The 13,446-nt window shown below is 33.3% G+C and overlaps 3 protein-coding genes across 3 annotated transcripts in view; 2 read left to right on the top strand and 1 right to left on the bottom strand.

Moving 5' to 3' along the window:
- Positions 1-269: 269 nt before the first annotated feature.
- Positions 270-2,325, top strand: LOC126848669 (flap endonuclease 1). The gene is made up of 8 exons (XM_050589720.1): positions 270-450; positions 661-763; positions 860-1,026; positions 1,138-1,247; positions 1,311-1,514; positions 1,591-1,809; positions 1,888-2,070; positions 2,186-2,325. The coding sequence occupies exons 1-8, from the start codon at positions 369-371 to the stop codon at positions 2,258-2,260; spliced, it is 1,143 nt and encodes a 380-aa protein (XP_050445677.1). The 5' UTR covers positions 270-368; the 3' UTR covers positions 2,261-2,325.
- Positions 2,326-2,411: 86 nt separating this feature from the next.
- On the bottom strand, positions 2,412-5,784 carry LOC126848667 (reticulon-4-interacting protein 1 homolog, mitochondrial-like). Its single transcript, XM_050589718.1, has 8 exons — positions 5,405-5,784; positions 4,737-4,977; positions 4,496-4,641; positions 4,209-4,358; positions 3,843-4,126; positions 3,572-3,769; positions 3,156-3,333; positions 2,412-3,066 (listed from the first exon to the last, which is right to left on the bottom strand). The coding sequence occupies exons 1-8, from the start codon at positions 5,450-5,452 to the stop codon at positions 2,863-2,865; spliced, it is 1,449 nt and encodes a 482-aa protein (XP_050445675.1). The 5' UTR covers positions 5,453-5,784; the 3' UTR covers positions 2,412-2,862.
- Positions 5,785-5,929: 145 nt separating this feature from the next.
- LOC126848660 (phosphatidylinositol 3-kinase 2-like) overlaps positions 5,930-13,446 on the top strand; it is a 94,323-nt gene continuing 86,806 nt past the window's right edge. The window contains exons 1-3 of the mRNA XM_050589701.1: positions 5,930-6,091; positions 7,066-7,465; positions 7,883-7,925. The gene's annotated coding sequence lies outside the window, so the exon portion shown is untranslated. The remainder of the gene's footprint in view (positions 6,092-7,065; positions 7,466-7,882; positions 7,926-13,446) is intronic.

Raw genomic sequence — 13,446 nt, 5'->3', positions numbered from 1 at the left:
ATATATAATGAATAATATACAAGCTGTGTATCCAATAAAATGTTTATTTTGTTCTTGAAGTATTAATATATATTATATATAAAAGATTTATACATTTTCCAGAATAAAAGATAATAATCTTGTAATTATTTTCATTGCAATCAAAATGGTCGGTAATGTCATTAATCTTCTATTATCTCCGGACCATCGCGTCAATTTTATCAGTCAAACTTTTTATTCACCGAAACAAGTTAGTTCTTTCTCTCTCGTATAGATGACATTGAAATACAATTAGTTAAATTGGCGGGAAACGTGTTTGCCTGTTAGAAAATGTCGGCCGTGTAACGATTTGTCAATTTTTCTTACGTGTAATTAAATATTTTGCCAGTATGGGTATTTTAGGCTTATCGAAGCTCATAGCAGACATAGCTCCGGGAGCTATCAAAGAGCGAGAATTGAAGCATTATTTTGGTACGTAATTATTATCTCCGTTTGTTTTATATGTGTTCGACGTTTTATATTTAACCAAAAAAAATTAACAAGTTTTTAAATCTCCTCGTAAAAAAATTTTGTAATATGTATTTTATATTCTGAATTAATCGTGTTTTATTATTAATATTGATATTTATTGATATTATTGATAAATTATTAACATTATTAATTTCTGGTTTCATGTTTCAGGTCGTAAAATTGCTGTTGATGCCTCTATGTGTTTATATCAATTTCTCATAGCTGTGCGCAGCGAAGGAGCTCAGCTCACTACCGTAGATGGTGAAACGACAAGGTATATTTTTTATTTATAATATTATAATTATATAGTTTATAGGTTTTTATGAAATAAATAAAAAAATACTAATTGTTGATAAATTTTGTTATATAGCCATTTAATGGGTACATTTTATCGGACCATACGTTTAGTAGAACAAGGGATAAAGCCTGTATATGTATTTGATGGAAAGCCACCAAATTTAAAAAGTGGAGAATTAGCTAAACGTGCTGAAAGGAGAGATGAAGCACAAAAACTCTTACAAGCTGCTGAAGAAGATGGTAATAACATATTATATTTTCTCTGCCATAATTATCTTTAAAATCATTTAAACTTTACATTCTACAAAAGAAATTATACAAGATTTTAATAATAGATTCCTTTTATTAAAGGAAATGTGGAGGCTATAGACAAATTTAGCAGAAGATTGGTTAAAGTTACAAAAAATCATGCCGATGAAGCTAAACAATTACTCCAATTAATGGGCATACCTTATATTGATGTAAGCATTTGTATGAAATCATAGTTTTTTTTTTTTTCTTACTAACAGATATTTTTTATATAGGCTCCTTGCGAGGCTGAAGCACAATGTGCTGCTTTAGTGAAAGCTGGTAAAGTCTTTGCCACTGCTACAGAAGATATGGATGCACTCACTTTTGGCTGCAATGTGCTACTTCGACGTTTAACTCTCAGCGAAGCCAGAAAATTACCTGTACAAGAGATTCATTTGGATAAGGTTCTTACAGATTTAGAGTTGAATCATGATGAGGTATGTGCCTTTTTTTTCTTTATTTTACAATAAATATTACTTTATCAATTATTCTGAAATAATATATAATTTACAGTTTATTGATCTCTGTATTATGTTGGGTTGTGATTACACTGGGAGTATTAAAGGCGTTGGTCCAAAAAGGGCAATAGAATTGATAAAAAATTATAGATCTCTTGATAAAATTATTGAAAATATAGATACCAAAAAATATTCTGTACCAGAAAGTTGGAATTACAAAGAGGCAAGACTATTATTTCAAGAACCTGAAGTAATGAATGCAGAAGATATCCAAGTAATTTTTGACAATAATTTTCAAAAATAAATTTTTTTTCTTTATGTAAACCATGCATATATGATTTATTTTTGCCAGTTAAAATGGTCTGAACCAGATGAAGAAGGTCTGGTCAAGTTTTTATGTGGTGATAAACAGTTTAGTGAGGAACGGGTCAGAAATGGAGCTAAAAAACTTCACAAAGCTCGAAATACTTCCACACAAGGCAGATTGGATTCATTCTTCAAAGTTTTACCGACGACCCCGACACCGAAGCGAAAGGTGAAATATTTTTTAAATACGAATACATTTAATTTCCAATTAATTTCTAATTAATACTCGTATTTTAATTTACATGAATATTCAAATGAAATGTTTTCTTTGTATATTATTATAGATAGAAGAAAAAAAGCTACCAGCTAAAAAGGCGAAAACAGCAGGTAATAGTAAATTCCGGGGAAAAGCAAAATGAGAATAATACTATAAACTTCACAAACAGGTACAATGTTAAAATTGCATATTTATATATTTACAAGATATTTTGAATTTTTATTCTATGACACATGTTCCACATTTATTTTTCTAAATTTTTAAAAAATGTATAATTTTTGCTGATAACATAATAGAATGAATCGTTTTTTATTTATTTCGTAAAATATATCAAGTACAATATTCATATATAATATATATCCTTACATATTATAAACTCTAATACATTAAATATTTAACAATAATTTTTCATATATGCTTCTATAAAAATTTTTACAAATATTTAAATTTTTGCATGCAATTATTTATTACACATTTTCTTTTTTTCGTTGACATAATTTGATTTAGGAAGAATTGAGAAAAATGTAAAGTATATATTAACATTTTGTATTCTTGGTTTGTTAATTGTATTATGTTGTCAGTCTTTATTTTAGCACCAAGTATTATGGCTACTATTTTCAACTTGCAATAATGTAAATGTCCATTAATATTTGGCGGTTTACATACCGAAATTATATATTAATATTATATACAAAAGAGGCAATCATGGAATAAATTTTTTTTTCTCACAATGCCAATGAAATGTCACTGAAACGTAATAATCGTACTACCAATAGAATTTGGGTCTAAAACATGGAGCAATGCTCGCTCAATATTGTATGGTGCATACACTTTATCTACAACTGTTTGCAATTGATTTGCATCAGTCAACTCGCATAAAGCTCGTAAATATGCAACATTTAATTTTGCGCCCTCTTTCCACTGATGCATGTTGAATCCGAACATGTACTATAATATAAAGTATCAGTCAATAATACAATCCGATTTCAACATCGCGAATATATCACATATCTTAACTTTAGTTGAGTGAAACATACCTGAACTAATAATTTTACCCTAACGCATCCAGCAAATATACTTCTACAAATAAATCCCAATGAATCCGATTTTAATTGTTCGGGAACAGTAGATACATAGGAACCATGTGGCAGTAAGAATCTCTTTAAAATATGTTCTTGAAAGGGTTGATTATCAGTATAAAAAATTGCATCATATCTATAATGAAAGAAGTACACCATAATTGAAAAATGCTGTTATATGTCATTTCAATATATCTTCGTTTATATATATATATATATATATATATATATATATATATATATATATATATATATACATACATACATCATACATACATACATATATATATATATATATATATATATATATATATATATATATACATACATACACACACACACACACATAATAAATCGTATTTAATTCTACATACTTATCATGCAATTGTAATTCTTTCTCAATATCGGTTTCGTTTATTATTATAACTTCATCAGCACCTAACGCTTTCATGATAGGTTCTAGGAATAGATATGCATCCATTCTGCATGTGGTCACTACATATCCACCCCATAACTTAATCAATTGTGTTAAAATACAACCAATTGGAGTGCTTCCACCATGAATGAGAACTCTGTAATAACAATATTATTAACATTGTGAGCATAAAGATTTAAAAGATTGGAAACAGTAGAAAAGAGCATTACCGCTTTCCTTTGGCATTGCCTTCTTTAATAACAGATCTATTAACTAGAGCATCCCATGCCAAGCAACCATTGTACGGTAAGCTGGCAGATGCTTCAAAGCTACAAGATTTAGGCCGTCTTGCTACTTGCGTTTCTGGAACGATTATATATTCCGCCATCGTGCCAGAAGCCCACGATGGAACGGCTAAGAATACTTCATCTCCAATATCAAAGTTGGTAACGCCCTGTCCAATGTCAACTATCACTCCCGCGCAATCTCTTCCTAAAGTTACAGGTAGTTCTTTCTGTTTCGAAATAATATATATTCGTGCATTATAACAATATGTTGCAAGATATTCATACATTTTTGAAAAGGTTTATATTTACCCCTGAATTAAGCAATCTTCTGTAAATCCTAGAATAACCAGAACATATCTTCGTATCGATAACATTAAGTGAAGCAGCTTTAACTTGTATTAATAAATCGTTCGATTTTTTGATCGTTGGCATTTCAATGTCATCTACCATGAACACACCCTGTGTGACAAATCGAAAAAAAATTATTATTATATCAAAAATTTATTATATCAATATTATTATATCAAAAAATTGTAATGATATATATATATATATATATATATATATATATATATATATATGTATGTATGATATACCTCGATACCATAATAATGATGGCAAACTATAGCTTTTATGTGATGCATGTGACGAGAAGAGGGTTTCCAATTGACACCAATATAATAGCCTATTACAGTTCCAATTGCTATGCCTGTTAAGCAATATATTGCTTCTCTTCTTGATACTGAATAGAATAGACAAATTTATGATCATAGTTAATTTAGTATAGCGCACAGAGAAACAGTTTATCAAAAATAATTATTTTTAATAATAACATACCTTTATTAGCCCACATGGTTCCTAATTGGCGATAAAAATCTACTGTATTCCATTGAGTATTATAAAATTGAAATTGGATGTCTTGCCAACTTCTTTGTACAGAAGAAGCCATATGTAGTACAATGTCTTTGGCATGCTGCGTATATTGCTCGTCACAAAACTGCAGGATAAACTGATGCAATTGAGCTAGCCATGTCATACACGATTGCTGTGCCTGTTGAACTGCTACGGATGCTTGAACCTTCCCCCAAATTTTTTTTTTGTAGTATATTGAGATTTCTATGAATAATTATTTTTAATGCAAAGTAATTTGCACATTTATTAAGTTAAAAATAGCAAAATTTTAAACAATATTAAAATATTTCTTTTTTTTTTAAATATGAAGAAATAGAAAATCACAAAATTTTTGTACAAATAAATAAAAAAAACAACATAATGAAGTAACGTGTAAATTGAAAACGACAGGTAACAATTGATTTATTTTTTTTGCAAAATATTTAAATTCTAACAAAAGAATTTTATTATGCACACACACACACACACACACACACACACACATATATATATATGTATATATATATATGTAGTATAAAAATATTATATAAAGCACAGACGCGCGCGATTATGAGAGCAAATGCGAATATTTATACGGAAGAAAATTCAATTACCTGTAATGTTTCGAGCTGATTCGAAAAGTGAAAGTAAACCTCATCCATAATTTGTACACGGCAAAAGAAAAAAAAAATCTCAATAATAATATTTAATGCATTTTAAAATATGACAATAGAGACGTAGACTTCGTAAGCGACAACTGGAAAAGCGGCACAGCGATGTTATAAATAAACGATTAACGCATCGCATTAACCACTCAAAATAGATATCAAGTTTGTGTTTCAAATCGCGACAATGGATTGGCGAGCATTTTCGCGATATGTCTGTCAATGTCTGTCAGTCGGATAAATGCATTCATACGTTGACATGTTACTTTTGCGAGATTGTCGCCCTTTAAATTCTCATCGTTCGAGGAACATAGGTTAGTCCGCGCCGTACAGCTACAATGGCATATAACCTTCGTTGGAGCATGACGTAACGATGACGCAGTGCGCAATTCGGGGTCACGTGATGCGTGAATTTCGCGCCGTACGTCGTATTTTGAATCTCGACACCAGAGCAACGGCAATTCTTCTCGGGTCTAAGAAGAGTGTGGAAAGTTATCGGCTCGCGAGTGTAAATTGATTCTTTTTCGGTATTTGGAAAAGAAACGCGATATTAATTTTACGAATGTCATAAAGTGTGATTAAATTGCGATATCTTGTCCGGAGAATGCAGCTCGTAGCAACAAATATATGTCGACGGTGAGTTTATTTCAACCGTACACTTTGCATGACTTTGTGCGTCGTTATTTGTATCATGGCGATTCTTTGCTAAACTTGAAAGAGAAACAGTTGAGAGAAAGAGAAAGAGGAATAAATTAATAATAAGAATACATTTTTGCGACATAAAGATGCGCCTGTATTGTTATGATTCGTACATATAATTTTGCATAATATTAATTTATATAAATAATTTTTATGACAAACTTGTTTCGCTGAATTAATACATTAAATTTCTACATATGGTGGTCATCATTTGCGCGAATATATATATTTTGCGCATCATAAGCGCAACGTTTTAAAAGCTAGGGTATGCTTATATTTGGAAATTTGCATAAAAACAATTATAATTAAATTTTTAAAGTTTAAACTTTGAAATTTATCTCTCAATATAGTCAATTCTTGCTTTCTATCATTTATTACGATTATGCCATTTTAGATAATCGTCGCATTAACAATATGTGTCGATAACATAGCATAGTCAAACGAGATATACGTAATATTTGATAGTACCATATATCGATAAAAATCATCATGCGTTAAAGTTGCACCTTTCATATAGAAAATAATGTAATACCGACACTTTGATTGCATGCAATTCGAATAATACATCATTAGATGACAGCACATAATAGTTTTTAAAAGTCTGTCAACGCGCGCGATAGAGATTAGATTATGTAAATTATATATATGTACAGAGAATATATAATATTGCGTACGTGTGCATACACACACACACACACACACACACACACACACACACACATATATATATATGTAAATCTTTAATATTGCTAAAAATTGTTATATATATATTTAATATATAATAAAGGAGAATATATTTTTTTGATAGGTTTATAAAAATATAAGATTTTTAATCCTCTTTAGCGAGATATTATTTTATTATTTTAATATACACATACTTTTTTATTATCTTAATATTTATTATGTTACAGGAATGTGTCAAGTGAAACATTATGCGATCGTATGCTCAAAATAAGGGTATCGCGTCGGATGTGTGTATTTCTCATGATCCGATGAGACGATATTCCAAAGTGCGTCGAGAGTGAAGTGTATCGCGATCTGTTTTACATATTATTAATTGCAATAAGTGGTAAAACGTAATCGGATGCGAAAATGTCGCGACGTATCTTGTACGCGTTAAAGATTAAGAGCGTGTGTATAAATGTGCGTCGGGAGTGCCGAACCAAGTGTCACGCAATCGGATTGCATTGCGTTAATTGATGTGCGCGTCACTAATTAGTCGCGTTTTTTCCGATCGATTCGTATGAATGTACGAGGAATGCCTGGACCGATGGAGCAGCAGTTGGAGGGACAACACCGATGCAAACGATGGTGAGCATAATTAATTATACAGTATTTTTACATTATTATTATCCATTTTTTATCGCGTTATAATGATCACGATCCGATAAATGCTCTGCCATTCTGTCAATATATTTTGAAAAATAAAATTAATTTTTAATTCTGTTTGATATTTAAAATACATGCGCCGGTATTTTTATAGATTGCTAAATAGTTAAAAATAGTTAAAAATAGTTAAAACTAATATTGAGCTTTTATCAGTTGTATTAGATATGCAAATATTAGAATAAGAAAGTCGTAAAAAATAGTATACCGATAATAATATAACGATAAAATCTACCATTTATTTTACCTATATTAAAAAATGTAATACAATACTTTCTTTTCATATATACGTAATTGAATAAAATTTGATAATAATTTTAATAATTTGTGTTTTACTTACAGGTCCTCTGGATTCCGAATCGTCTACGCAGAGCAACGTTATGCGGTGAGTTTTACTTCATCTTTTATTATAATAATGTTGGAAAAAAGATTTGCTCGTAATACATTCGTGTCATACTCATTTTTATAATAATTATTTCTTCACACTTTCGCACAAAATTCTCTTTTTACTATTATTTCACTATTCAGTCTAAATCAAATACTAAAATAAATAGACTTACGTAGAAACATTTACATTGATTTTTAAATATAACTTATAAAATAAAAAAAAATGCGATACAAAATGTTTTTCCACTTGAAATATTTCAGTGAAAATTTTTTCCGTATAATATACTTTTTTCCATACTTTTTCAACGAGCAATGTACAACCTTTTTTCTCGAAACATTTCCATGTATGTTGGTATATCACATGTCTCTTACATCTTTTGAGAGTATTCTGAGAGATCAATTCTCTCCGCGAGAACTGCATCCTATCATTAAAGATGGATATATTTATCGATAATCTTTTTTCCTCTCATTATGTACGTACTATCATCGCACGGCATGTAAATTATTGAGTAACGCGATTGTTTGACCTTCGGCAAAATTTACACAAGTTTTTTTTACGTATACCACACTTGTATTAGACCTTTCGCCGCGAGATCCGGCTCTCGATTAGCGGTCGCGTGAATGCGGTGCATTTTTTTTAACGGCATGCACCGTGGTGCATATGCATATGCTCATTTTGCACACCGTGCTCGAGGCTCCGCGCATTAGCAAGCTGCTCGATGTACGGACACGTCCTAGACAAGTCCTGGCGTTCATCCAGAGTAGTCGGATGCGGCCCTCGCGCGCTCATTCTCTTTTCTACAGATACATTAAAACGTGCACTCCCTCAGATGCACAAAGTTTGGTATTATTAACGTGGTGAAATAAGTCGAAGGCGCCGTCGCGTATAAGATCGGCGAAAATGCGCGCTGTCATACACGCGCTTGCGAATTCCGCGCGATGACAATCGACCTTAGTCTTTTTTAGCATCGTCGTCACCAACTCGGCCACCTTGATATCGTTGCTGCGACAACTCACGTGCGCACGTATTTGTATATTCCTTTAATACGGCGCGATATTTACGATTTGGAAGTGGATACGCTTTCACCTAACTTAAGTACCAATAATTTCAATGGCATCAATCGTCGTGAGTTGTATTGAGAGCTGTATAAATTTAGGCTACAAAGAGTAAATCTTAGAACAGCAGAAAAATTTGAAAAAATACATAATTACAATAAATAGGTAATTAAGTTATAGTCTTTGGTCTTTGGTCAACCTCAAAAAACTGATTTCATTTTAGTAAAAATCTTTTAAAGAGAATTGGAATAATTTACGATATATCGTTTTAAATATAAGTATAATTTAAATTTTCTCTATTGAATGAAACGTGAAACCAAAATTTTATAAAAATGTCTTAATTAATAAGTAACTCTTGCTTATCGTAACTTACAGAAATAAATATGTTGTATTTTACATTGTCCTATATAAACAATAAAAAAATACAAATATTATTTGCCAAAAAAAATGTTATTAAATCTACAAAAAAAAATTATTTTGCCATGATAACAAATTGTTTCACTGTAAAATATATTTGCTATGTTAGGAGTTATTTTGTTTTAACAGCAAATTAAATTTATTTTAGCAACAAATATTGATCTCTATGAACAAATTCACTTATCAATTTTTATCTTTTGACTAAACTGGTTTTGTTATAATATTAAATAATTGATTATACATAGTAATGAAGTTTGATTGCTTTCACATTAGATAAGCAATAGCGCAGCGATAGTGCAAAATTCTTTTTCTGCATGATATTTTAATGCACGGTGAGTGCAACGAGAAAATGCGCCCATAAAAGTGTCATGTCGCATGCGTGTGCGTGTAGTAAATGTGTTGGTCACGTGAGCATTGCACGATACGCGAAGCAATAGAGTCTAACCGCATGTATATATGTACAATACATACGAGTCCTTTATTATCGTGAGCATTCAGCTTACGACGATTTTCCCCGCGACAAAGGGGCGACGAGGCGAATATGAGGTATCGCGCGACTACCAAAAAGCTGACTACGACGAGAGGACACGATGGTATGTGTCGTTTGGGCATACATGTATGTAGGCCCGCGCATACACGCACACATACAAGCGTGCGCGCGCGCGTACCACACACACACACACACACACACACACACACAGATGCGCGGGGACAGAACGCACGCGACAATCTCGTATTCCCATCGCGCCGTCTCGTTACGAAGCGTCTTGCGGCGCCGCGACGATAAAGGCGCCGGTAACTCATTGTTCATGCTCGGGACAATGAGTGTGCACCGGCGACTCGCCCTGATTCCGAACGAGACTTCTCTCTACTATACGTAAAACCATTTGCCATTCGCCGGTCCTGCCACGCGCGTTTCGCAGATAAATGAAAGCTGTTGCTGATGTGCCTGTAGAGTACTCTATGACGAAATTATTAGTCCGGGAGACTACCACGTTCGATAAAATTGCGAATTTTATAATAATATGGACAATGTAGTGAGGGATTAGATCAATATAATATAATAAAAAATATATAATCCATAGTGTTGTATATATATTTTTCCTTAGATACATTTCTTTAATTTGTTGACGACTTAATTGAAAAATTTTTTCGAAATAACATTTTTTTTTTTTTATTCAGAAAACATTTAATGTTTTATAGATCGATTTGGATTATCAATGTGATTGAATTTCGTAGCTATTAAATATCTAAACGTCATTGTTAGAGTCTACATATTTAATCTTTTAAATGGAATCAGTGTATTATCACTCATAAGTAGTGATTTCAGTTATGAGTATAACGCTATATACAGTGAAATCTCATTGAGAAGAATCAGTTAATGATAGTCACTGATTTTTGAAACCGTATTGCCAGTAAAGGATCAATGATGAAAGAACAAAATACGAGTATTTTCATTGAAAATTAATGAAATGCTCATTGATCTTCAGTAATCTCTTCACTGTTTTAATAAGTGAAATTTTCACTGACTCAATTTAAGAGAGCAAGAATTTATTTAGGAATTGATTAGTGATGTAAAAAATCTTACATATCTATATAACATGAGTTTTTATAATTTGTAATACATTTAAAATCTCGCTATAAATCTTTTGCTAAAGGCATCTCGTCAATTGAGAAAACGGGACAATTGCATATATTTTGAATTTGTATGTCATTTTCAAGTCAGTCAGTCAATCATCACATCAGAGGCCGATGCCTCTGTAGACGATATTATAGACTTGGCTTCCTCGTGGAAAGATCGGAAACGCGAAAAAAGTCGAACGAGAATGAGATTTCGTGTCCGCGGGAAGCTTCTGTTTGGCCATGGAAATCGGTAAAGGAGGTCAGCGTATGCAAATAACAGGGTCGCGAGGAGGGGTGGGAGGGATTGTCGTGGAGCCAGCCGGGAGGGTCCCGTGGGTCAACGGACAAGCAATGAGACGGCGACGGCGGGTATATCCATGTTCCGTTCCATTCCACTCCAGCCCTCTTTTGCTGTGTTCTTTCTTCTCTCTCCCTTCGTCGTTGCGGGCGGTTTTCTCGTTCCTCTGGTGTTTCCATAACTCTCTCATCCTGTCTCTTTCTCTCTCGTGCCAGCTTTTGCCGATGGAGCTCAACTTCACGTTCTCCGCAACGCTCTCGTTTCCCTCGTTTCCAACTCCTATTCTCCCATCGTCGTCGTTGTCGTCGTCGCCGTCTTCTATCCTCCTCTAGCTGCTACTTGAGTTCCTCGGCTCGAGCTTCTCGCGACCGTTATGGCCCCATATATTTCCGCAGCCGGCAACGCCGGCAGTTGGAGTCACGTCTACGGACGTAAAGGTACCTCCAACGCGTTGCGCTCTCTCTCTCTCTCTCTCTCTCTCTCTCCCATCTTCTGCTCTCGTCTACGCGTCTCATAGAAACATTCGATTTTTACGATACGAGACGAGCGAATTCTCGAATTCGCCGAACGTTGCGTTCTCGTCGTTATCCGTTTCTCGCATTGGCATCCAGTTTTGCATCTTTCTTTCATCGTTGATACTTTTTCTCTCAGTTTCGATTTCTTTTCGTTTTTTCGCGTCGTGTCCTCTTTTTACAATGGGCAAAAGCAATTAAGTCGTCAGGAAAAGATTCGAAACATTTTCATATCATAGTTGGTTTACAAGGCAATATTATCTGACTTATTTGACGCATGCTAATAAAATATTATAAATTGATGATTTTCTAGTCTAGATCTAGCTTAATATAATATATTCCCGATATAAATAGTATCGGAATCTTATATAAAGATATTTAGAGCGTAGAAATTATATAAATATTCAAGATTCTGAAATATAATCATACAAAAATATTTCACTTACTGAGGAAACTGCAGTTAATCTCACGGTGAACCAATCATACTTATATAAGAAATGTTGCAATTTACTCTCGGTATTTCGCCAGAGAGGGTTGGAGGATCGCGAAAACAGTTGCGAGCCAGCACGCCGAGGGTGACTAATCCACTGAGTGTTAATTAAAATAAAGGCACGGCCGCCGCTATGCGGGTAAGTAGAAATTAGCGTGGGGGTTTGCATGGGGTCGACGGCAGGATAGGGGGACGGAGGATGGTTGAGAGGATGGTGCGGATAGGCCAGATGTCCACCCTTTCGTTGGCACTCGCGTGACACATCGCCGTCGCGTTTTTGAGTCGAGTCGGCTCGGGCGTTTTGGTTAATGCGACTAGTTATGGACGCATGCTTAATTGCTTTAATTAAAATTCACGTTGTGCGCCGCGACATGGTTGGCGTGCGGGCGCTGGTGTGGAAGAGCAAATTTTATTTGTCGGTTGATGTATTTTTATATTAAAAAACATATGTATATAGTGACATTTTCTTCTGAGAAAAAATTAATAGTATTTGTAACATATCTTCGAATGTTTGTATACATCTGAAATATTTATCATTGCAGTATGTTTTGTCAAATACTTTGAACGCGGAGCAAGTTTTATTACATTATTTTAAATTAATATTATAACAGTTGTATATATATGTATATATACATATATATAATGCATATTATATATATTATGCCATTACTTTATTATCACACGCGTACCGCGTTTCGAGATACCAAAAAGATTGCGCGTTTATATTTGCATTTTCATATTTTCAGTTGCAGATGAAAAAATATTTGATTACAATAATTGGCAGTTCAAAAGCAACCGTTTTAGCTGTAACTACTCGCTGTAATATCATACAAATATTCCGATGCACCTTTTTTTTTTTGCAAGAACCGATCTTTTTAAAAATTTTAAAATGCATCCAGTCGCGTATGTGGGCGAATAATTCTCTTTAAAATTCCAAAAGCAAGCGCAAGAATGGGAACGTGGGTCGCGCGAAATTTCGTAACTTCCTCTCGAGCAGCGGATACACGTGTTGGCGATTCGTTATATCGTTTCTCGAGAAATTTGCGCCGTGAGCGCGGAAAAATTTTTTTCCCTGATCTACTAGAAAAGCCAACGGTGGGTTAAATTCGAGGGTTTTCCATGG

Source organism: Cataglyphis hispanica, chromosome 4 (genome assembly GCF_021464435.1).
Source record: "Cataglyphis hispanica isolate Lineage 1 chromosome 4, ULB_Chis1_1.0, whole genome shotgun sequence".
NCBI classification, from domain to species: Eukaryota; Metazoa; Arthropoda; class Insecta; order Hymenoptera; family Formicidae; genus Cataglyphis; species Cataglyphis hispanica.
The sequence above is the reverse complement of the archived record's forward strand: the minus strand, read 5'-3'. Positions and strand labels throughout refer to the sequence as shown.

Bases quoted from the DNA above. Each gene is read 5' to 3' on its own strand.
- LOC126848669 (XM_050589720.1), top strand. From the start codon at position 369: ATGGGTATTTTAGGCTTATCGAAGCTCATAGCAGACATAGCTCCGGGA. The intron at 1,027-1,137 runs GTAATAACATAT...CTTTTATTAAAG, and splicing joins ACAAGCTGCTGAAGAAGATG to GAAATGTGGAGGCTATAGAC. The intron at 2,071-2,185 runs GTGAAATATTTT...ATATTATTATAG, and splicing joins CCCCGACACCGAAGCGAAAG to ATAGAAGAAAAAAAGCTACC.
- LOC126848667 (XM_050589718.1), bottom strand. From the start codon at position 5,452: ATGGATGAGGTTTACTTTCACTTTTCGAATCAGCTCGAAACATTACAG. The intron at 4,127-4,208 runs GTAAATATAAAC...ATTTCGAAACAG, and splicing joins GAAGATTGCTTAATTCAGGG to AAAGAACTACCTGTAACTTT. The intron at 3,067-3,155 runs GTATGTTTCACT...TTTATATTATAG, and splicing joins GGGTAAAATTATTAGTTCAG to TACATGTTCGGATTCAACAT.